This window comes from Mobula birostris, chromosome 7, assembly GCF_030028105.1.
Source record: "Mobula birostris isolate sMobBir1 chromosome 7, sMobBir1.hap1, whole genome shotgun sequence".
Classification (NCBI taxonomy): domain Eukaryota; kingdom Metazoa; phylum Chordata; class Chondrichthyes; order Myliobatiformes; family Myliobatidae; genus Mobula; species Mobula birostris.
Window position 1 is genome coordinate 77,613,249 of NC_092376.1, and position 23,864 is coordinate 77,637,112.

Genomic DNA, 23,864 nt, shown 5'->3' on the forward strand with positions numbered 1-23,864 from the left:
GCATGAAGCTGAAAAAGGCTATAAAGGTGTTTCTAAGACCTGAGTGTTCATCAGTCCACAGTAAGAGAAATTGTCTACGAATGGAGGAAATTCAGTACCGTTGCTACTCTACTTAGGAATGGGCATCCTGAAGGAGGTGAAAAAGAACCCAAGGGTAACAGCAAAAAACCTGCAGAAATCTCTGGAACTTGCTGAAGTCCCTGTTCATGTGTCCACTGTAAGAAAAGACACTGAACAAGAATGGTGTTCATGTAAAGACAGCACGGAGGAAACCATTGCTGTCCAAAAAACAAACATCAGGACCTTGGGAGACAGATAAGTGGGTAACAGTCAGGAGAGGGAAGGGCAAGGGTCGGAGGCTAGAGAGTACCCCTGTGACTGTTGTAGATAAGTCCTGCTTATGTAGATAAGCCGACAAAAGGAGAGGCTGTACATGATCTGGTATTGGAAATGACCTTGGTCAGGTGTCAGATCTCTCAGTGGGAGAGCATTTTGGAGATAATGATCACAATTCTATCTTCTTTACAATAACATTGGAGAGGGATAGGAACAGACAAGTTAGGAAGGTGTTTAATTGGAGTAAAGGGAAATATGAGGCTATCAGGCAGGAACTTGGAAGCATAAATTAGAAACAGGTGTTCTCAGGGAAATGTACGGCAGAAATGTGGCAAATGTTCAGGAGATATTTCCGTGGAGTTCTGAATAGGTACATTCCAATGAGACGGAGAAAGGGTGGTAAGGTACAGCAACTGTGGTTTACAAAGGCTGTTGTAAATCTAGTCAAGAAGAAAAGAAGAGGTTCAAAAAACTAGGTAATGATCTAGAAGATTATAAGGCTAGCAGAAAGGAGCTTAAGAATGAAATTAGGAGAGCCAGAAGGAGCCATGAGAAGGGCTTGGCAGACAGGATTAAGGAAAACCCCAAGGCATTCTACAAGTATGTGAAAAGCAAGAGGATAAGACATGAGAGAATAGGACCAATCAAGTGTGACAGTGGAAAAGCGTGTATGGAACCGGAGGAGATAGCAGAGGTACTTAATGAATACTTTGCTTCAGTATTCACTACGGAAAAGGATCTTGGCGATTGTAGGGATGACTTACAGCAGATTGAAAATCTTGAGCATGTAGATATGAAGGAAGAGGATGTGCTAGAGCTTTTAGAAAGCATGAAGTTGGATCAATCACTTGGACCAGATGAAATGTACCCCAGGCCACTGTAGGAGGCGAGGAGGAAGATTGCTGAGCCTCTGGCAATGATCTTTGCATCATCAGTGAGGTTCCGGAGGATTGGAGGGTTGCGGATGTTGTTCCCTTATTCAAGAAAGGGCGTAAAGATAGCCCAGGAAATTATAGACCAGTGAGACTTACTTCAGTGGTTGGTAATTTGATGGAGAAGATCTTGAGAGGCAAAATTTATGAACATTTGGAGAGGCATAATATGATTAGGAATAGTCAGCATGGCTTTGTCAAAGGCAGGTTGTGCCTTACGAGCCTGATTGAATTTTTTGAGGATGTGACTAAACACCTTGATGAAGGTAGAGCAGTAGGTGTAGTGTATATGGATTTCAGCAAGGCATTTGATAAGGTACCCCATGCAGGGCTTATTGAGAAAGTAAGGAGGTATGGGATCCAAGAGGGCATTGCTTTGTAGATCCAGAATTGGCTTGCCCACAGAAGGCAAAGAGTGGTTGTAAATGGGTCATATTCTACATGGAGGTACATAGTGACCAGTGGTGTGCCTCTGGGATCTGTTCTGGGCCCCTACTCTTCGTGATTTTTATAAATCACCTGGATGAAGAAGTGGAGGGATGGGTTAGTAAATTTGCTGATGACACAAAGGTTGGGGGTGTTGTGGATAGTGTGGAGGGCTGTCAGAGGTTACAGTGGGACATTGATAGGATGCAAAACTGGGCTGAGAAGTGGCAGATGGAGTTCAACCCAGATAAGTGTGAGGTGGTTCATTTTGGTAGGTCAAATATAATGGCAGAATATAGTATTAATAGTAAGACTCTTGGCAGTGTGGAGGATCAGAGGGATCTTGGGGTCTGAGTCCATAGGACACTCAAAGCTGCTGCTCAGGTTGACTCTGGTTAAGAAGGCATACCGTTGTATTGGCCTTCATCAACCGTGGAATTGAGTTTAAGAGCCGAGAGGTAATGTTGCAGCTATATAGAACCCTGGTCAGACCCCACGTAGAGTACTGTGCTGAGTTCTAGTAGCCTCACTACAGGAAGGATGTGGAAACCATAGAAAGGGTGCAGAGGAGATTTACAAGGATGTTGCCTGGATTGGAGAGCATGCCTTATGAGAATAGGTTGAGTGAACTCAGCCTTTCTTTCTTGGAGTGTCGGAGGATAGAGGTGTATAAGATGATGAGAGGCATTGATCCTGTGGATAGTCAGGATTTTCAGGGCTGAGATGGCTAGCACGAGACGACACAGTTTTAAGGTGCTTGGAAGTAGGGACAGAGGTGATGTCAGGGGTAAGTTTTTTACACAGAGTGGTGAGTGCATGGAATTGGCTGCTAGCAGTGGTGGTGAAGGTGGATACGATAGGGTCTTTTAAGAGACTCCTGGACAAGTACGTGGAGCTTAGAAAAATATAGGGCTATGGGTAACCCTAGGTAATTTCTAAGGTAAGGACATTTTCAGCACAGGTATGTGGGCCGAAGGGCCTGTATTGTGCTGTAGGTTTTCTACGTTTCTATCTCAAGTTTGCAAAAGACTACCAGGATGTTCCACAACACCTCTGAGACAGTGTTCTGAGGACAGCTGAGACAAAAGTTGAACTTTTTGTGAGAAAAACACACCACTATGTTTGGAGGAAAAAGGGTACTGCACACCAACACCAAAACCTCATCCCAACTGTGAAGCATGGTGGAAGGAGCATCATGGTTTGGGGCTACTTTGCTGCCTCAGGGCCTGGACAACTTGCAATCACTGTCGGAACAATGAATTCAAAATTGTATCATGACATTTTACAGGATAATGCAAAGGCAGAGGTCCCTCACCTGAAGTTTAATGAAGTTGGATGATGCAACAAGACAATGATCTGAAACACAAGAGTAATGGTTTAAGAAGAAGAAAATTTGTGTTTTGAAATGGCTAAGTCAGAGTCCAGAGCTTAACGTAATTGATATGCTGTGGCATGACCTGAAGAGGGCTGTTCATGCAAGGTATCGCAGAAATATTGATGAACTGAAGCAGTTTGGTATGGAGGAATGGTCTAAAATTCCTCCTCACCTTTGTGCAAATACGAATAGCAGCTACAGGAAATATTTGGTGGAAGTTATTGCTGCTAAAGGAGGGTCTACCAGTTATTAAACACAAGGGTTCACGTACTTTTCCAGCCTGGACTATGAATGGTTGAACAATGTGTTCAATAAAAACATGACGAGTACAGTTATTTGTGTGTTTTTCATTGAGGCAGATTGTGTTTGTCTATTATTGTGACTTAGATGAAGATCAGACCACATTTTATGAGTAATTAATGCAGAAAACCAGGTAATTGCAAAGGGTTCACAAACTTTTTCTTGAAACTGTGTATCTAATGGTCTTATTAAACTCTGCTCTGCATTTCAAGGGCTGCATTCTGCCCAGTTAGTAGATTCTCAGCTTAAAATTACTTTGCAGTCAGGGTTCACATTGAAAGTGATACCTTACCATTAATGGTACATAATGAGCAGCTGTAGAACCACCAAATGTGTACCTGTTTTGAAAGTTCAGATAATTTCCAACATATTGACAAGGTTCCACACGGTAGGCTTATTCAGAAAGTCAGAGGGCATGGGATCCAGGGAAGTTTGGCCAGGTGGATTCAGAATTGGCTTGCCTGCAGAAAGCAGAGGGTCGTGGTGGAGGGAGTACATTCGGACTGGAGGGTTGTGACTAGTGGTGTCCCACAAGGATCGGTTCTGGGACCTCTACTTTTCGTGATTTTTATTAACGACCTGGATGATGGGGTAGAAGGGTGGGTTGGCAAGCTTGCAGATGACACAAAGGTTGGTGGTGGTGTGGATAGTGTAGAGGATTGTCGAAGGTTGCAGAGAGACATTGATAGGATGCAGAAGTGGGCTGAGAAGTGGCAGATGGAGTTCAACCCAGAGAAGTGTGAGGTGGTACACTTTGGAAGGACAAACTCCAAGGCAGAGTACAAAGTAAATGGCAGGATACTTGGTAGTGTGGAAGAGCAGAGGGATCTGGGGGTACATGTCCACAGATCCCTGGAAGTTGCCTCACGGGTAGATAGGATAGTTAAGAAAGCTTATGGGGTGTTAGCTTTCACAAGTCGAGGGATAGAGTTCAAGAGTTGCGAGGTAATGATGCAGCTCTATAAAACTCTGGTTAGACCACACTTGGAGAACTGTGTCCAGTTCTGGTCGCCTCACTATAGGAAGGATGTGGAAGCATTGGAAAGGGTACAGAGGAGATTTACCAGGATACTGCTTGGTTTAGGGAGTATGCATTATGATCAGAGATTAAGGGAGCTAGGGTTTTACTCTGGAGAGAAGGAGGATGAGAGGAGACATGATAGAGGTATACAAGATATTAAGAGGAATAGATAGAGTGGACAGCCCGGGGTGGTAGAGTGGTGCTCTTCCCCAGGGCACCACTGCTCAATACAAGAGAACATGGCTTTAAGGTAAGGGGTGGGAAGTTCAACGGGGATATTAGAGGAAGGTTTTTCACTCAGAGAGAGGTTGGTGCGTGGAATGCACTGCCTGAGTCAGAGGTGGAGGCCGATACACTAGTGAAATTTAAGAGACTACTAGACAGGTATATGGAGGAATTTAAGGTGGGGGGTTATATGGGAGGCAGGGTTTAAGGGTCGGCACAACATTGTGGGCCGAAGGGCCTGTCCTGTGCTGTACAATTCTATGTTCTATATTGCTGTATCCTAATTATTGTGGATAATACTGATGTCACTGAATCTATATTTCCATGAAATATCTGAATAATCATAAGGACTAATTTTAAAATATTACTACAGCAGAAAATATGACATGGAAAATTATATTTTGAGCTAATCAAATTTGTAGATTTTTAAGTTTGGTTCTAAGTATTAAAACGAAACTCCGTTCATTCAAGTGAGTGAGAAATACAGAGCAAATATGGATTGATATTCCAGTTTATATGTAGATCAACTTTTCTAATTGCATCAGCAACCAAGAAAAATATTAATTTTGGAAATTAGTTTCTGAGAGGCATTTTCTTATTTTTCTTGTCAACAGTGATGAGATCATCCCCAGTCTTTCTCAGGTGAGAAGAGGAGAAACTGATGATATTTTCAACCTGCCTTCCTTGGCACAGAACGAGGAAAACAGGTTTGTATGTTGCTTTTTAAAATTTGGTTTTAATTGCAGCACTGTTAAAATCCCTATTATGAACGCAGTATATTGTGATTTGTAATGAAATTCCATTAATTGCAACCTGCATATTTTAAGAGCTTCACAAATATTATCGATTTGATGATGTTACTATACTTTGTGGCAAGCTCAATTATTTGAAAGACTATTGTGTCAGTTTCCAAAACCCAAGTACAAACTCATTGTATTGCCTGCATAACATTAACTTAGAGCTGGATCTTCAGGTGACCAGCTAGTAGTTACTCATATAACTGTTGGAATCCGGAGATAGGTAAACAAGCTCATATTTTGTGCTGTAACTTGATGCTTTTGAGGTAATACCAAAGGACCTCTTGGGATTTGGTGTTTTCTCCAACCAGAATAGCAACGTACTGTATAATACCATGGGGCAGCATGGTAGCAGAGCAGTTAGTACAATCACTTTACAATACCAGCGATCACTCGGGGTTAAACTCCCACTGCTGGCTGTAAGGAGTTTATATGTTCTCCCTATAACTGAGTGGATTTCCTTTGGGTGCTCCGGTTCCCTTCCACATTCCAAGGATAACCAGTTATGGTTAGTAAGTTGTGGGCATGCTGTCGGCGTCGGATGTGTTCTCAACACTTGTGGCTGCCTCACTGATTTGATTTGATGCACACAACTTATTTCACTGTATGTTTTGGTGTACACGTGACAAATAGCACTAACCTTTGAGTATAGCATACAATACAAGCCAAGTCCACCAATAAGGTCAGCATTACAGTGGGAATTCCTGACCCTGGGTTGGTGGACAGTACCAATACTGACATTTGACATGATTTGAAGCTGGACTGAATGATGAGAGGCTTCCTCTTAAATGAGAATGTGGAAAGGAATTGGGCCTTAAAATTAAGAACTCGTTAGCAGACAATGGAGTAGAGTTCATCTGAATCAGTGAAGCCTCATGGATAGACTAGCCTGGCTCAAGAAACTTAAAGGAGCTTGGCCTTAATCATTGAGAAACAAGTAACAAATGGATCGTCTGGTTCAGAAATGTTCTGGGCACGTACAGTTCTTGTGGCTTAGTGAGCCCTTGGAAATGGACTGTGAGATATGGCTTAAAGAGAAACTGGAATCTCACTCGGTGGGACCTAACTCAATGAGAACATGGATTTGTAGGGGCTGGAGGAATTGAGGAGTGTCTGGGATAATAAAACCCTAGGATCTATTGGGTCCACCCCAAAATATTTTAGTATTCACACATAACACAGTTCTTGCCCATGGGAATCGATTTCTCCAGTAAGTGGAATATTTAAAAGAATGTACTAAGTGTGATATACTTAATCTTCAACAGAGCTATCACATGGTAGGCTCATTCTTATGCTGAGTTGAGGTCCTATCAAAGAAACTGTGGTGAATTAATGGAGTATACTTTCTTGATGGCACATGCTCAATGAGAGTGCTGAATCTGGAGAATGTGGTGCCAGTCAAGCAAGCAGTTTAATTTAAGACAATGTTGTACTCTTAGTTCTGATTTGCATCTTGCAGTCAGTACTAAAACTTTGTGCTGTCAACTTGTTGTTCCTGTTTCCTTTGCTGACATTAACAGTATTCCTAAACCACAGAGACTTGGGGATAAGTCTAGAAATGGAGCAGTACTTAACAAGTATGCCTTCCCCAAGTAATGGAAACAGTAGTAAATATTTCTTTTTCCTTTTTTGTTTTAATTTTACATTATATTATTTTCTTTGCAATGTTATATTGATATTGAGAGGATATTTAAAGCTGTTGACATACAACTCACAGAAGTAACTTTTCACTTGTAGCTCAGATGAAGAGAGAGAGAAGGACTGGGAAGAGAGGATGAAGAATGAAAGATTATTGCAGGTAATTGATCAGTTCCTGAGAGAATTGTTATGTTCAAAACACCTTGATTTCCTCGGCTGCCTAAGTCTAGGGAAGACCATCTCCGCCCCCGCCAAACGTGTGAAATTCAGGCGCAAGCCCACCCCAAACCTTCTGTTTGTGTGGATGCTGTGTAATTTGTTACCCTGTTACAAATGAGTGCCATGAATTAACAGACAGTACACTGCATACAATTAAAAGACTTAGCTGTATATTTCTTGATTTGACTAAAGGGTTAGTAAAGAAAAGAACAAAAAAAGTGAAGGGCCCATTTTAATGTAACAGTCTAATGTGCACAAGTTGGAGCTCACGGTTTCCCCAAGTCACTAACCCTAATTCGATCTCACCCTGGGCTTCTTCAAATCACGGTCCCGCTCTGTGTCGAATCCTACACCAACTTCTCTCCAGTGTCTTCTCTCTTCATCTCTCTCGAACCACGCAAAAAAAAAACCCAAGCCCAACCTTAATGTCCCTCACCAGAGAAATCTCCCCTTCAATTCGACCATCCTAATTGGTTGGCAGACATTTCTCCTCATCTCTTATCTTCGACAATAACCCAAAGGTAAGCTGAAAGCAAGCAGCTTGCACAGAACAGCGCAAAATGAAATACATGCAGCATAACAGTAAAAAAAATATGAACCAGGGCACTACACCTTAATTTAGTTAAAGCTGTCAATTCATCTTTTTGAGAAAGAAATTATGATTTTTCATTGGAACAAGCTGATATAAAGATTCATTTGTTAGCAAGTGCAGAGCCAGAGGAAAATGGGCAGAAGTTGAGAACAAAAGGGAAAGAAAAAGCAGCAATTGGGAATCTGGATTAAAAACAGAGCAATTGTTTGGAGCCAAAGGGTCCTTGGCTCTAGCATTTTCTCTGTTTCTCTTTCCAAGCCTGTGAAGAACTGCTACGTCCCTCTTCCTCTTCTTGGCTCCACTCTTCCTCATTATTTATTCACTTTCCTCAGATGGGAAAAGTGAATAAATAATGAGGTAGAGTGGAGCTAAGGAGAGGAGTCAGAGGAAGAGTGACATAGCATTTGGGAGTAGATGCCTAAAATATGGTGGGGAAAGAAATATTGGTGGATTTTAACAAGTTAGCCAACCCTATAATCCACTCTCCTCCAACTCTTTTTAAACTGAATCAGTCATTCCATCTGTTTTTCAAATACTTTGCTTGATTTTATTCTTGAACCACAAAAAAATGGAAAGCTGCAAAAATGTCAGGATCTACATATATCTAGGATGCTCCCTTAACAAGTGATTGCAATACTTTCTGTTGCTCCTTGCAGCACAGGCCTTTGATCCACAGGTGAATTCATGTGTTTTCAAGGCCAATCAAATAACCTCTGCATTTCATTTTTACTTCATTTAATTATCATTCAGCCATCTATGAATACAGACAAATGAAACAGCATTTAATTATCATTCAGCCATCTATGAATACAGACAGATGAGACAGTATTCCTCTGGGGACTAAGTACCAAACACAGTACCAACAGTCATACACAACACAAGATATGAATAATACGTATAAGATAGCAAGTAAACATACAAAGAAAAATATAACCCGAGTCCGTGAGTGACATATCCTGTCAATAGATGGTGCATGAGTGTTATTGCAAGAACAAGCTGTTCTCAGCAGTCTGCAGACAAACATGCACGCTGCACAGAACCCAGCTTGTCTTGTACCGAGTGAACACTGGATTGCTGCATCGACGGGAGAGGCCAGCCCCCAACCCAGCATGGATGCTATGCTATACTGCCTCCAGTGTTTCCTCTCCTGGACTGCTGCAACAGGCAAGTCCACGGCTTATGTTGTAGTTCTCAGTACAACCAAGGCCACGCAGCTCCTATCACCTGTCTTGCCGATAAACAAAGGAAATGGACTTGCATTATTTTACATTATCAATATCCAACAGGGTCTTGCAATTGCAAGTGAAGCATCCAAGACAGTCATTCGATGTTTGACCGCACACTACGCACTGACTCCGAATCCTTTCTGTAGCAGGCAGTAACATGATCCGCACCAAGACCAGCTCCTCTGTCAACTCGAGTTGACCTGCCATACTTGAAGCTCTTTTAATACCCAGTATTATCTTGCAATCGTAAAAAAAATCTTTAAAGAAGGAGGTCACTGCATCCAAACATGCCACCATCTTACTGAAAATACTTAAATGATAAGCAATAAATAGTACTTTTTTAATTTGTGTTTTCCAAATCTACTTTAGAATGAATTTCTTGAGAATCCTAATTCTGTCGACATTGATTCTGAAGACTTTGCAAGTTTGCCTCCAGAGGTAAGGCACGAAATCTTGACAGACTTGAAAGAATTCAGCAAGCGTCGAAGAAGTATAATGGAGCCTATGCCTCAGGTAGGTTGACGTATTTTGTGCAACATCCACTGCATCACCTTTATCTATTCTACTTGTAATCTTCTCAAAGAATTCCAACAGGTTCGTCAGGCAGGATTTTCCTTTGAGCAAACCATGCTGACTTTGTCCTATCTTGTCCTGTGTCACCAAGTACTCCATAACCTCATCCTTAACAATTGAATCCAACGTCTTCCCAACCACTGAGGTCAGGCTAACTGGTCTATAATTTCATTTCTGCTGCCTTCTTCCTTTCTTAAAGAGTGGAATGACATTTGCAATTTTCCTGTCCTCTCGCACCATGCTTTGTTTTATGCCCTGTCTTTTGTTTTGACTTCCCTTTCAGCCATGGTTTTACTATTTTGCCATTTGAGTATTTCTTGGTTTTTGGAATACATCTGTCCTGCACCTTCCTCATTTTTCCCAGAAACTCACACTGGTGCTACTCTGCTATTATCCCTGCCAGCAGCTCCTTCCAATTTACTTTATCCAATTCCTTTCAGATACCACTGTAATTTCCTTTACTCCACTGAAATACTGCTACGTCAGACTTTACTTTCTCCCTATCAAATTAATGTATTGATTTTTAAGAAAAAATAATCTTCAAATCAGGATGTCTAAACACTTTCTAACAAATCTTTGTGCTCTCTCCCACAGGAGTCAACTAATTTTTCCCAGTACCAGTTGTCTGGTTTACTTAAACGCAACAGACTTAACCAGCATATTCAAGGTGTTCAGAAAGAGATGAACCGACAATACTGTGGTGAAATCCAAGTGGAGTGTGATAACGAAGGGGGATCCTTTAAGGATATGGAAGCTAGGCGGCTTGTATCAGAAGATGCTTCACACTACATTCTGATAAAAGGTACAGAGAATATTGATTAAATGTGATTTTCTATGTAGCAATTCTGTTTCATTCAGATTATCTTTATATCAACTAGTTTTTAAATTCAAACTTTTAATAGTAGTTTGCCCAAGTAAAAGTATTTCTCTGCTTCTGAAGTGCTTCAGTAAGGAGAAAGAAAATGGGGTTTGCCTAATTCTTCCCCTGTATACTTTCTACCTTTTTCTTTACAGCATCACCAAATACATGTAGCAACATGTGTAGAAAATTATGCAAAAGGAAAACCTACTAATATTGAAATGGACAAATCACTTGCATTGATAAAAAAAATTGGGTTTTTGCAACTGTGTTTTTGTATAATAGTGGAGTTTTTCATATCTTTTAATGATTAACGTATTAGTGCTATACACTTGAAACATTCAGAATCAAACATCTCTTTCCAAATGTGTATCACCTATCAGGACTGATACAATGGCTACACAGTGGAAAATATTCCTTCTACTGTTGTGCATCAACAGATAAAACCTGATTACAGGCCGAGTGCCAGAAAATTAAAACAACTTTGTTTGTTTAGATATGGCTTGGTAACAAGTCCTCTGGGCCTAATGAGTCCGTGCTGCTTACACCCTGTGACCAATTGACCTATTAACCTTTGCATGTTTGGAATGTAGGGGGAAACTGGAGTTTGGAGAAAAACCTCACACAGTCATGGCAAGTACATATAAACTCCTTACAGACAGCAGTGGAATTGAACATATTAATGATAATATAATATCATTATGTTAATCACTATTCTATCTTTACAGAACTCTATCTCATTGAAATTGGTTGTAGCTCCATCAACAGCTGTCCTCTATTTTAATTAAAGGGAACACTGCTGCAGTGTTGTTAGCAATGTCTATATAAATATGAAGCTAAGCTTTCTTGGGCTACCTAGGAATATTGAGTACTGGTGGTTTGTTGCCCGAAAAAATAATGAAACCAACCCAACAGACTAAATTAATATCATAGAACCTGTTGTATTTATCTGCACAGCATTAAAATTATAAGCAGTGACTGTTGTTTTGTCAAAAATGAAGAATAGGACTCAGCAATTACCTGAGCTTAAAAATAAAGGCTCACAAAATTTACTTAGGCTATGGAGTGTTGATATCTCAGCACTTCCTATATGAAGTTCATAGTGTCCAGGAACAATGCAGGCAGTGGGGTACCTGATCAACCTGTTGAGTTAAAGTCTCCTCAGAAGCAGCAAAGCACAAAATATAAATTGCTGTGCAAGAACTGAAATAAGATTGGAACAGCAACATGAAATTAGAGGTGAAAATTTATTAGGAGAATGCTTAAAATACAATTTTTTAAATGTATACTTTTTTTTAGAGAGTAAGTGTCCAGTTTGTATATTTTGGAGCTATACCTTAAAGAGATTATTCATTGCTGTTTTATGATTTGCTGTGATGTTTAAGCTCACCTTATCTCTGCATATGCTTTAATTTGTCTTAAAGCAATTAGCAAGTAATTTCAAATTGAAGTATATATCTTAACAATGATTTTCATGCAGGTTTTATTGATTTTTAAATCGTGACAGCATACCATATGGCGGATCAGAATAGGTCTGGCAGTATCTTCTAGATTTTTTTCACTTGCTTATTTTGTAAGGATGCCAGTAGTTATTAGGGTTGCTAAATAATCATGGTGAAAACTGAAAACCTCTCTTATACAATGATAATGACAGTTGTTTAAGTAAGTTGTGCATGGGAGATATCTGACTCTGCATTATTGAAATTCCACAAGTCTGTATGGTCAAAGAATCTAAGTAGAATATATATAAATTAAAATATGAATTTAACTTGCAGGAATTCAATCAAAAAACAATGAAGGTACAGAGGGAAATAAACAAAACACACCAGAAAAAAATATCAATTCAGCTGTTACAATGGCACCCTCAAGTGCTGGTTGGGATCCCTTTAAAAATTTAAGTCCAGCACCGCTCCCAACAACAAACATGATGAAAGCTGAGAATGATGGTGCTGCTGCGAGGGATTGTCCTTCTCCACGGACAATGATTGCTGTTGAGGCTGCCATGTTAGAAAGTGGTTCAGATGATGGAACAGAGTCTGGAGAAGATAAGCTATTTCCACTTGGATGTAGTAGCACTCTTTATTCAGCTGATACTGCTTCCGAAAATATAAACGTATCACCAAGGACACATCAAGCCATCCGGCAAGCTTTAGAAGAAGATGAATTAATAAATATTGCAAGGAAGGACAATGAAAGTGAATGCAGCAATGGTAGAAAGCAAGTAGCCAAATGCTGCAGCTCAAATGATGAGCATAAAGATCAAGAGATATTTGGCAGTGATTGTGAAGATCTTGCAATACCATTAAGTCCAAAGATCACTCAAAGAAAGTCTAGAGTACACGGAAATGATCTAAACTGCAAAATGCAATCTAAGCTTCCTGTAGCAGAGGGAATTTCTCCAGTCAGTACAACAGAACAAAATAACAATGTTGCAACAGGGGATATAACCAAACATAAAATTGAACAGATAAGTTTTCAAACTTTGGAAAATATGAAGGAGCACGAGAGTATTAATGAGGAGCACTTGGATAGTAACAGCAGGAAATGTATTCATCCACCTGGGACAGTTAATTTCCTAGAAAATCAGAGCACGAACGGTAGAACTATTCCACGTATACAACAACCTTTATTTATTCCTGCTCTGGGTACTCAGCCTTCTGATGATCCTAAAAAGCTTCCCTCACTGCAGATAAAAGGAGAACTAGAGGAAGACTCTATTGAAGAACTATATGGAGATCAGGAAAAGTATCCAAACAATGAAGACCAAAGTGACTCAGAGGGTAATGTTTTTTTTACTCTGGAAGGCTAAGGAGCATTGTGAGGGGATAAGAGTGAAATGGAAGCATACTAAAATACTATTGTGGGCTCTCACTATGGGAGTTGAAAGTATACCACAATGATGGTACAACATAATCTGTTCTAAAAATGTCATTCTACATATTTGGATAATTTCCATAAGGTGTTAAATAATCAGTGAACTGTTAGTCCTGCCCTGTTTTAATTTTCCAAAATGTATCACTTTACAGTTAAATTACAAGAATAGTGTGAAATCCATTAGGGTCAGTTTTTTTCCACTTTTACCATTTTCTGTCCCAGAAATTAATACTTGTCTTGATGTCCAGGTAGCTTCATTGAAGTCATTAATACCAATAAAACACCACTGAAAAATGAGCTCTTTCCTCTTGATATCTTCGTACCCTTGATTCCTGCAAGTGAACCCATGCCGAAGCCTGGTGATGATCTGGAAGGTAGTTTTGAAACTGCACAGATAGTCGAGGAACAATCTGCAGTTATTGGTGATCATGTGGACAAGATTGAGAAAATTGTTCAACAAGGTACGAAGGAAGAGCCTGATCAACCCAAAGGGACAGATGTGGAAGAAACCACAACTGATGAATGGAGTGAACTAAATCTGGTAAAGATGAACTTACCTTCATACTTATATTTTGTCAGACTGAAGTCCCCTTGGTGGGCATAAATGACCATGGATAAAAGAGAAAACCCCTAGGTCAATACTTGTCTCTTAATCAGAATTGCCAAAACAAGTTAGTTGATCATTCATTTCATTTCTGTTTGTGGGGTCTTGTTCAGAAATTACCTGCTGTGTTTTCTTACTATTGTGATAGGAACTAGTGTTTAAAAAGTATTTCAAAGTGCCTCAGTGTTTTTTAAGGTCAGATTTGTTAATGTAATTTCTAGGTGAAGCTTGCCATATGACTTATCCTTTGCTCCAATTTGCGTACTCCTCTGTCTCTACCAATCAATCCCATACAAGACAGATGCCTCAATTTTAATTTTCTGACGCTTTCTTGATTTGTGAATATGACCAGGAATTTATAGATCAGTTTACTTAAAATCCTTTGTCAAGAAGTTTACCAGGAGGCCAGTTGAATGTGGAAGATAGTGCATTGGCAAAGTGGCTCTTTGTCCACAGTCACAGCTGTACTGCCAGCTTTGGAGATTAAAGATTCTTTCTATTTCTTTTGGGATACTTGATGTCTAGGCATTATTTATCAAGCAGCTTTTAAGTATTATCAGCATATTTATTATGCAGTATTGATACAACCTTATACAATGAAATATAAAAACTGGAATTTTGTTTTCTCTATTATGCAGGCTGAAGTAGGAGAATTGGAAAACAGCTTGTTCTTGGAACAATCTGGTCTACAATCTCAGAAACAAAAGCAGGAACGTGTTGCTGCCACGGTCACAGGACAAATGTACCTGGAAGCTCAGGTAAAATAACTTGATGGTGGAGTAAGTATCCATCTGTAAACTCAATAATAGATGTTGCATTTATAACATAAATAGGAATATGAAAATAGGTATATTCTGTACAGTTAACTTGAAAAATTAATTGTTTCTCTCCAGTGATATTGCATGCTGTATTTCCAGTATTTTGTAGTTTTCTTGTACACACAGTGTTTCTTCCATCTTGTTTATTTGGAGAACCACCCAGGTTTTCTTCTGTCCTAAAATCATTATAATTCTGTGCAATGTTTCCTCTTTTTGCAACACAGCTGTTTTCAAACTAATCCAATTTAATCCAGTGAAAGGTTCATATTTTTCAGAGAAATATGACATGTCTGCAGAGAACTACCCATTTCTCAATGTTCAAGTGTTACCAGTATAGGAGCAAATGTGGAAGTCCCAAATGTGCTTACAGCAATGATTTTTGCCAATGATTTTGACCTACTGCATTCCTAAAGAGAACTCCTTGGGATGTCTAGGAAATAGGTGCAAAGTTATTAAGATTTCTCCATTTTAGATGGAAAAATCCTTGCTTCTGAGAACCTACCCTAATTAACCCATGACAGGTTAAATCTGGTTCAGGGATAGTCTCACCATTCATTTAAATGGATTAAATTCATTATTAACTGTCTTTTTTTAAGTGGGTTTATTTGAGTCATTGATAGGTAGTTTTCTAAAAAAATTAGGGACTGATTCCAGAACCAAGTGGATTTAACAGCCAATCAGGTTTAGTGAGTTTCTTATTTAAAAATCAAAGCTTTGCCTTGAAACAAAATTTGCTTTTCTGAATTTTACACTTATTAAGGAAAGTGGTTTCAACTTTAAGCATGTAGAAAATGCTTTTTATTTAAATTTTCTTTACACTTTCTGGATGTAATCTTCCTTCCTGAACCATTAATCTGCCTGCTACTAATTTTACTTAATTGAGAAAATTACAAAAAATTTGAAGTAAATCACACTAAATATTTTCTGTGATTTATTTAAAATCATTCGTGTTCCAATGTAATCTGGTTTTCAGAATATGGAATGATAAATATTGCTGAAAGTCACTGCACTAGAAATTTCAAATAAAGTTGCCAGATTTGTGTTATACAATGATGTGAAGTTGTAAGTAAATCTTCCTGATACTAAGTGCAAATACTGTAATGCCAGGGACTTTCTACAATAGGGTTTTATGATAGCAACTCTTCATATTGGGAAGGAAGCAAACTATTGCTATTATGTTGTGAAGATTTGATTTATTTTAATGAGTATTGCAATTTATTTGTGTTGTTTGTAGGAGTTGTTGCGAATTTTAGGAATTCCTTATATTGTTGCTCCCACGGAGGCAGAAGCTCAATGTGCTTACCTGGATATGACTGACCAAACTAGTGGAACCATCACTGATGATAGCGATATATGGCTGTTTGGAGCACGTCATGTGTATAAGAATTTCTTCAATCAAGATAAGTATGTGGAATATTACCAGTACATCCATCTTCATAACCAACTTGGTGAGCACCATTTTTATAGATGTGAAAATAAGCATCTGATCTCCAGGATTGGTTTCAGTCTCCTGAAGGGCCTGAGATTAACATTCCCTTTTAGCCCACTTTTTCCCCATACTTTTAGTTTATTATGTTATGAGAAGTGTGGATGGGAATGGTGGATATTCTCCCAACCTATGGACCAAGGATTCTTCATTCCACGTTCTCGATGCTTATTGTTTGTGTGTTATTTATTTATTTGTTTTCTTTCTTTTTCTATTTGCACAGTTTATTGTCTTTTGCCCCCTAGAGGGCTGTCCTGTTGGGGGTGGTATTTCATTGATTCTGTTGTGCTGCTTGTATTTACTGTGAATGCCTACAAGAAAATGAATCTCCGGGTTGTATAAAGTGACACGTATATGCTTTAACAATAAGTTACTTTGAACTTTTGAAGAAGAAGCTTCTGTACATGATTCCTTAAACACTGAATGCAAAGCAGGACTAGCTAATTTATCAATTTCATCTGTTCAAAACTAAAACAAACTACTATATTTGTTTCAGTTTTAGCTTATGAAACTTAAGTACAGTGGATTCTAGTTAATCGGGGCAGCCGTTTATTTGAGGCAACTCATAAAAAAGCAAAAACTAATCGATGAAATAGCCAGATTCCCTTCGTTTATTTGGGACACTATGCCAGTAACTGCAGCAGGGGACTGTTGCCGAACAGTTTCTAACTATCTTTGGTCATGTGCACTTGTGTGGCCTTTAGACACTACACTGTGCTTAGAGCAAACAGTTTTTAAATAGTGTTAGTTGTGTGTGCTTATGTTCCAAAAGCAGCAATTTTCATCAGTCAAGTTGCTGGTGAACGCAGCAGGCTAGGCAGCATCTCTAGGAAGAGGTTCAGTCGACGCTTCAGGCCGAGACCCTTCGTCAGGACTAATTGAAGGAAGAGCTCTTCCTTCAGTTAGTCTTGACGAAGGGTCTCTGCCTGAAACATCGACTGTACCTCTTCCTAGAGATGCTGCCCAGCCTGCTGCATTCACCAGCAACTTTGATGTATGTTGCTTGAATTTCCAGCATCTGCAGAATTCCTCGTGTTTGAATTTTCATCATTGATAGTTGTTGAGAAATAAGCAGTAATACAATTCGGAATTGTTTTGCTCACTGCGGTTGGAGAAGCCAGAAACAGCCGGGAGTGAAAAAGGAACTATTTCACTACTTCAGTAAGTTAGGAACTACAAAGAATTTGAAAGTATCAACAATCATCTTGAATATTACAGTGAAAATGAAGATGTGGAGGCTGCAATTGTCAAAAATTGTATGAAGCCAGTCCATTATCTGCACTAGGTGTCTATGCTGGTCCATCAAAAAAAAACGCTGCAGTATCGTTCCTCCTTTGATAACAATTAGAAACTAATACTCAGTTTTGTGTTACTGTAGTAGTATTGATAGTGTTCTAATTAGTTCTGTATTTCATTTAAATACATAATTACTCAAACAATTATTTGTTTTAATACCATTTTTACATTTTCCATGAAATTTCAGCTAATTAGGCCAAAATATACTGGTCCTGATGTGTCCCAGTTAACCAGAATCTACTGTATATGGTGAAATGTAACTTATTGATCCATTGTTTGAAAAGGAGTTTATTGGGAGAAAGTATTGATTCTTTTGAATTATAAATTATGAAATAAAAACAAACTGTTACAAAACAGCAAGTTATGCAGCATCTGCGGAAGCAGAATATTTCAAGTCAAAGATGCTTCAACAGACTTGAGAAAAATAAAGTAAAATTATCATGATAGTAATTTATCACTAAATTGCTCTGTCTTAAGGGCAGTAAACTACCAAGAAAATCAAATTAGCCCTAATACATGAATAATAATGGAATAACTTAATTGAAAATACTAAATTTGCATCCCAAACATCCAAATGTCAGCAAATTGACAACTTTTTTGAATCTTCTACAATATGTTATAAGGATTGCATTAGATTCCGATTTCAACTAATAACACTGATATAGATTTTTAAAGTGTAAAGTATTTCAAAAGGGTATAAATGAGCCTCATCAAATCAAATCTGACACTGACCCACACATGGTTTTAAATCAGATCTTAATGGAGAAGGACACAGAGTGCCGTGAAGATAAGAATGGACAATAGAGCAAAGTTAGAGGAATATATTTGTGATGTAGTGTTGTCATAGTGGAGCTGGAGTGTGATGGAGAAAAGAGGATACAGAAAAAAATACAAGAATATTTAAATTGAGATATTGCCAGATCAAAAACCAATGTAAATCAGCCGGTTTCCTAAGTGGAATGAATTTGGTGTGAGTTAGGATACTAGCAACTATTTTAGATGAGTTTATGTTCACAATAGTTGCAAGACAGGAGGTTACCCAGCTGAGCTTTGCAATAGTGAAGTCAAGAGTTGATGAAGGTTGAGGGTTTTGGCTGCTGGTGATCCGAAGCATGAACAACATTGGGTGGTATTTTAGAAATAGAAATCTTTAATGCCATAGATATTTGGTCCAATATAAATGAAAGTATTGGAAATACTTATCAACCAAGCAGCATTATTGAAAAGAAAAATTAAGTTAATATTTCGGATTAAAGAAATTGCTTCAGAAATTTTATTTTTCTTCCCAGAAGCTGCCTGCCTTGCTGAGTACTTGTAGCACTTGGTCTTCCAGCATCTGGTGAATAACAGAAATTTTGCATTTGATCTAAAGCTCATCATGAGGTTGAAAATGGCCCATCTTGGGGGTCATTGCTGGAGTAAAAGTCATAACATAAGAATTTTGATATTAACTAGACAACCTGGTGACCTGTTGGGGCACCCTTTGAGAGAAAGGTAGCGCAGCCTTGACCATAATGTCCCCCCTTCTCTTTCCACGCGGCATATTTAGGCTGATCATATTTTTTTTTTACCCTAATGCTTGATAGAAGATACAAAGCAGTAACACCAAAACCTCCAGGATGCTAATTTTTCTTGATGATGTGGTTGGCACTCTCCTAAATGGACGTGATAGACCTGCTCTTTTGCTGCGGTTGGTGTCGCTGCTGTGAGCATTGTGAGACGCTGCTGAGGCTGGCCGTGTGCATGCGTCGTGGTGTCACGCCGCGGTTTCCACGAAAGCTGGAATCGTCTCTGTGAGCATTGTGAGGTGCTGTTGAGGCTGGCCGTGCGCATGCGTCGTGGTGTCACGCCGCGGTTTCCATGAAAGCTGGAATTGGCTCTGCGAGCATCGTGAGGTGCTGCTGAGGCTGGCCGTGCGCATGCGTCATGGTGCTGCATCGCATCGCTGTTTCCATTAAAGCTGGAATCGGCTGAGGTTGTGGAAAGCAGGGCTTGTTGATTGACGAGTGAGAAATTTTATACAAATATATAACCCTGAACTTCGCATGCATTCTGTAAGTTAGCGCATTTTAAGTTGATTTAGTCAAAAAAAAAGTTCCGCTGTAATGCACTGTTTTGGCTAATTGGAGGTCACAAACAGAGCCTGAGAATTTTAGTAGTATATAGATATTAATTACACTTCTCATGTTCTTGTGTTCCAGGCCTTGATAGACGAAAACTGATAAACCTTGCTTATTTTCTGGGCAGTGACTACACTGAGGGGATCCCTGGTGTAGGTTATGTAACAGCAATGGAACTCCTTAACGAATTCCTTGGGCCTGGACTGGAGCCACTTTATCGTATTCGGTAGGTTATCATGTGGTATCTTATGTCAGAGATCCTATCTTGTTGACTTTTACTGGTCAATAGCAACAGAATAGAATGTGAAAATTTTAAGTCCAGTTGGCTCCATACCTTTCATTCCTTTGATTGTCCACATAATGTTTATCTCGATGTGGACTTTATTCAATATTTTTAATCTTGTGAGTAATAAATTCCAATAAATTAAGCTTTCCAAATTCTTTTTCTTGAGCTTGCCAAATTCAGATGGGGGAAGCTCCAGTTTGCTAGATTAACATTGTAACCTGCATGATTCATCCATGACAGCAGACATTTCCAGTCTCTGCAGTGTTCCATATATATATTTGATCATCTGTTTCTATCTTTATCATTGTAACCAATACTTTGTAAGACCATGTTAAATGAAGCGGCATAGAACCAACTAAATAGCTATCTTTATCATGTAATAGATAAAAATAACATTTTCATCTGATAAAAATAACATTTTCATCTTGATCCTTCCAAAGTTTGCACATGGGATTTTTGGAAATGTTAATCTTGTGAACAAGCACCAATGGAAAATGCTGCTCTGTTGTTTGTAGTCTTTTGATCTTTACAAAATATGGTATTCTGCAGTTCCCTTCTATCAAGTAAGGAAATCACTGCTGAATATATAAATTTATTGAAGGTAGTACACATTTTTACAAAGAAAAAGCACTTGCAGTTCTTTGCCATCTACTATATAAAATATATTTGCTTTTGCATTTTCTCTTATTCTTACCTTGAAGCATTGAGCGTTTGGGAAATAAAAGCTCAGTGTTTGGATGTTTTATTTATGTGCTGTGGTCATTGTCAAGGTTCTAATTACAAAAAAATTGTGCTTGTATGAAATATTAATTGTCCTAAGACACAGAAATGTGTATCACAGGAACAGGCCCTTCAGCCTGTGATGTCTGTTCTAACCATGATGCCAATCCAGCTGATTCCAACTTGCCAACACAAGGTCCAGATCTCTCTACTCTCTGCCTGCTGCTATCACTTCTGCTGTATCAGTTCTCACTTCATAATGAAACTTATTTGATTCCAACTGTGAATTTGTCCCCTGTGAATTCAGTATGTGATAATTTTACCCATCTTTAATTACTGGAATTGCATATATTATTGGAAACTATTTATAATATTCCAGATCTGTGGAATAGTTCTGTGAAAATGCAGCATTAGTCACGGATTGTTAAACACTTGACCTAACGAATGTTTTTCAGAGATTGGTGGACTGAAGCCCAGAAAAATAAAAAATTAAGAGAGAATCCAAGTGATACAAAAGTGAAGAAAAAACTGCGTCACCTGGACATCTATTCAGGGTTTCCAAATCCAGCTGTGGCAGAAGCGTATTTAAAACCGGTTGTAGATGAATCCAAAGAATCACTGTCCTGGGGAAGACCAGACCTTGATGAGATCAGAGAATATCCTTTTTTAGAAAGGTGTAACAAAAAATAGCATGCACTCAGTGGCTACTTTATTAGATACATGCTTGCCTAATAAAGTGGCCACTGATTATATTCATGGTATTCTACTGCTGTAGCCCATCTACTTCAAGGTATTGTGAATTCAGAGGTGTTCTTCTGCACACCATTGTTGTCATATGTGGATATTTGAATTACTGTTACCTTCCTGTCAGCTTGAACCAGTCAGGCCATTCTCCTCCAATCTATATTATTATCAAGGCATTTTTGCCCACAGGCTTACTGCCTACTGGATGTCTTGTGTTTCTCTGTAAAACTCAAGACTGTTGTGTGTGAAAATCCTAGGAGATCAACAGTTTTTAATACTCAAACCACTCCATTTGACAATCATTCCATGGCAAATCACTTAAATGACATTTTTTCACATTGGTCTAAACAACAACTGAATCTCTTGACTATGCATACATGCTTTTATGCATTGAGTTGCTGCCACATGATTAACTAATTAGATATTTGCATTAGCAAGCAGGTGTATAGGTGTATCTAATAAAATAGCCACTGAATATATATAATTTATTGGAAGTTAATACATTTCTTATTGACCACATTTGATTTCTTTCAATGCTAGTTAGTTACTTGCTACAGTGCCGCTAGAAAGTTTGTGAACCCTGTAGAATTTTCTGCGTTTCTGCATAAATGACCTAAAATTTGATTAGATCTTCATGTAAGTCCTAAAACTAGATAAAGAGAACACAAACACAAAAAATTATACTTGTTCATTTATTTATTGAGAGAAATGATCCAATAGTACATTTATTTGTTGGAAAAAGTATGTGAACCTTTGCTTTCAGTAACTGGTGTGACCCCCTTCTACAGCAATAACGTCAACCAAACGTTTCCAGTAACTGTTCATCCATCCTGCACAACGGCTTGGAGGATTTTTAGCCATTTCCTCCTTACAGAACTGCTTCAATTCTGGGATGCTGGTGGGCTTCCTTGCATGAACTGATTGCTTCAGCTCCTTCCACAACATTTCTGTAGGATTAAGGTCAGGACTTTGACTAGACCATTCCAAAACTCAAATTTTCCTCTTTTTAAACTGTTCTGTTGTTGATTTACTGTCTTTCGGATCGTTTTCTTGTTGCATTATTCAACTTTTATTAAGCTTCAGGTGACAGACAGCTACCCTGTAAAATGTCTTGATACAATTTTGAATTCATTGTTCCCTCAATGATTGCAAGCTGTCCTGACCCTGAGACAGGAAAGCAGCCCTAGACCATGATGCTCCTTCCACCATGCTTCACAGTTGGGATGAGGTTTTGGTGTTGATGTGTAATGCCTGTTTTCTTCCAAACATAGCAATGTGCATCCCTGCCATAAGGTTCAATTTTTGTCTCGTCTGTCCACAGAACATTGTCCCAGAAGCATTGTAGAACATCCAAGTGGTCTTTTGCATCTATCAGTAGCCTAACTTAATGTCTTCTTTATAGGACAGGGCACTTCTACAATCCACACCTCTAATCTCATCTCATTGATTGGAACACCTGACTCCAAATAGCTTTTGTAGAAGGCATTAACCTGGAGGTTCACATACTTTTTCAAACAAATGCATGTAATATTGGATCATTTTTCTTGATAAGTAAATGAACAAGTGTAATGTTTTTGTGTTATTTATTTAATTGGGTTCTCTATCTAGTTTTAGGACTTGCGGGAAGATCTGATCACATTTTAGGTCATGCTTATGCAGAAATAGAGAAAATTCTACAGGATTCACAAAATTTCTAGCACCACTGTATGTGTATTAATGGTAGTGTTCTTTGGGCTACATTTGTAAACTGGATTACTGTAATTAATATGATTGTATTATGTGTCTACGTATCTGTTATCCAAAAACCAGATGAAAGATATTGGAAAAAGAGCTTAACTAAGTCCTGGCCATGTAACACTGCTTTCCACAAGCTATAAAGTAGACATCCAGTAACTTTTGGATACCACTGGAAAAATACTCTAATAAATAGGGAACTGCAGCAGAATAATGTTGATTTTTCTCAATCCCTACAAATTATTACTTGGCAAACCCCTTTAATCTCCAGAACAAACTGAATCATCATAATTCTCACCATCCCAGTGACCTAGAAGTTTGAATAGCCTTACAAATATGATTGCTCAGGACTGACAAAATCTAAACAATGTTAAATGTTTCATTCATGTCAGCTTAGTCCTTTGACTGGCCTGTAGTAATCAAACCCTAGACGTGCCCTCTAAGCTTTCTCCACAGTTTTCACTGGACATGCTGATTAAAGTTATAGCACTAATCTCTTAATATCTGTTCCAGAGATGTAAGATTCTCACCATTAACTGGAGGAGTTAAATTCAAGTAATTAAATAAATCTGGCCAGGCTGTGGTTTTCTCATACAAAGTAGTATATCCAGACTGATCCAGTTTGTTATTTTCATTCACTTCTTTTAATTAGTAAAACTTCGT

General features: G+C 38.6%; 1 protein-coding gene across 1 annotated transcript in view; it reads left to right on the forward strand.

Moving 5' to 3' along the window:
• The window catches only part of ercc5 (excision repair cross-complementation group 5), a 136,495-nt gene that overhangs the window by 103,360 nt on the left and 9,271 nt on the right, over positions 1 to 23,864 (forward strand). Inside the window, exons 15-24 of the mRNA XM_072264580.1 lie at positions 5,230 to 5,322; positions 7,150 to 7,210; positions 9,457 to 9,600; positions 10,255 to 10,462; positions 12,295 to 13,299; positions 13,642 to 13,934; positions 14,636 to 14,755; positions 16,050 to 16,263; positions 19,799 to 19,943; positions 21,179 to 21,378. Of these exons, the coding sequence (XP_072120681.1) occupies positions 5,230 to 5,322; positions 7,150 to 7,210; positions 9,457 to 9,600; positions 10,255 to 10,462; positions 12,295 to 13,299; positions 13,642 to 13,934; positions 14,636 to 14,755; positions 16,050 to 16,263; positions 19,799 to 19,943; positions 21,179 to 21,378 (2,483 nt within the window). The remainder of the gene's footprint in view (positions 1 to 5,229; positions 5,323 to 7,149; positions 7,211 to 9,456; positions 9,601 to 10,254; positions 10,463 to 12,294; positions 13,300 to 13,641; positions 13,935 to 14,635; positions 14,756 to 16,049; positions 16,264 to 19,798; positions 19,944 to 21,178; positions 21,379 to 23,864) is intronic.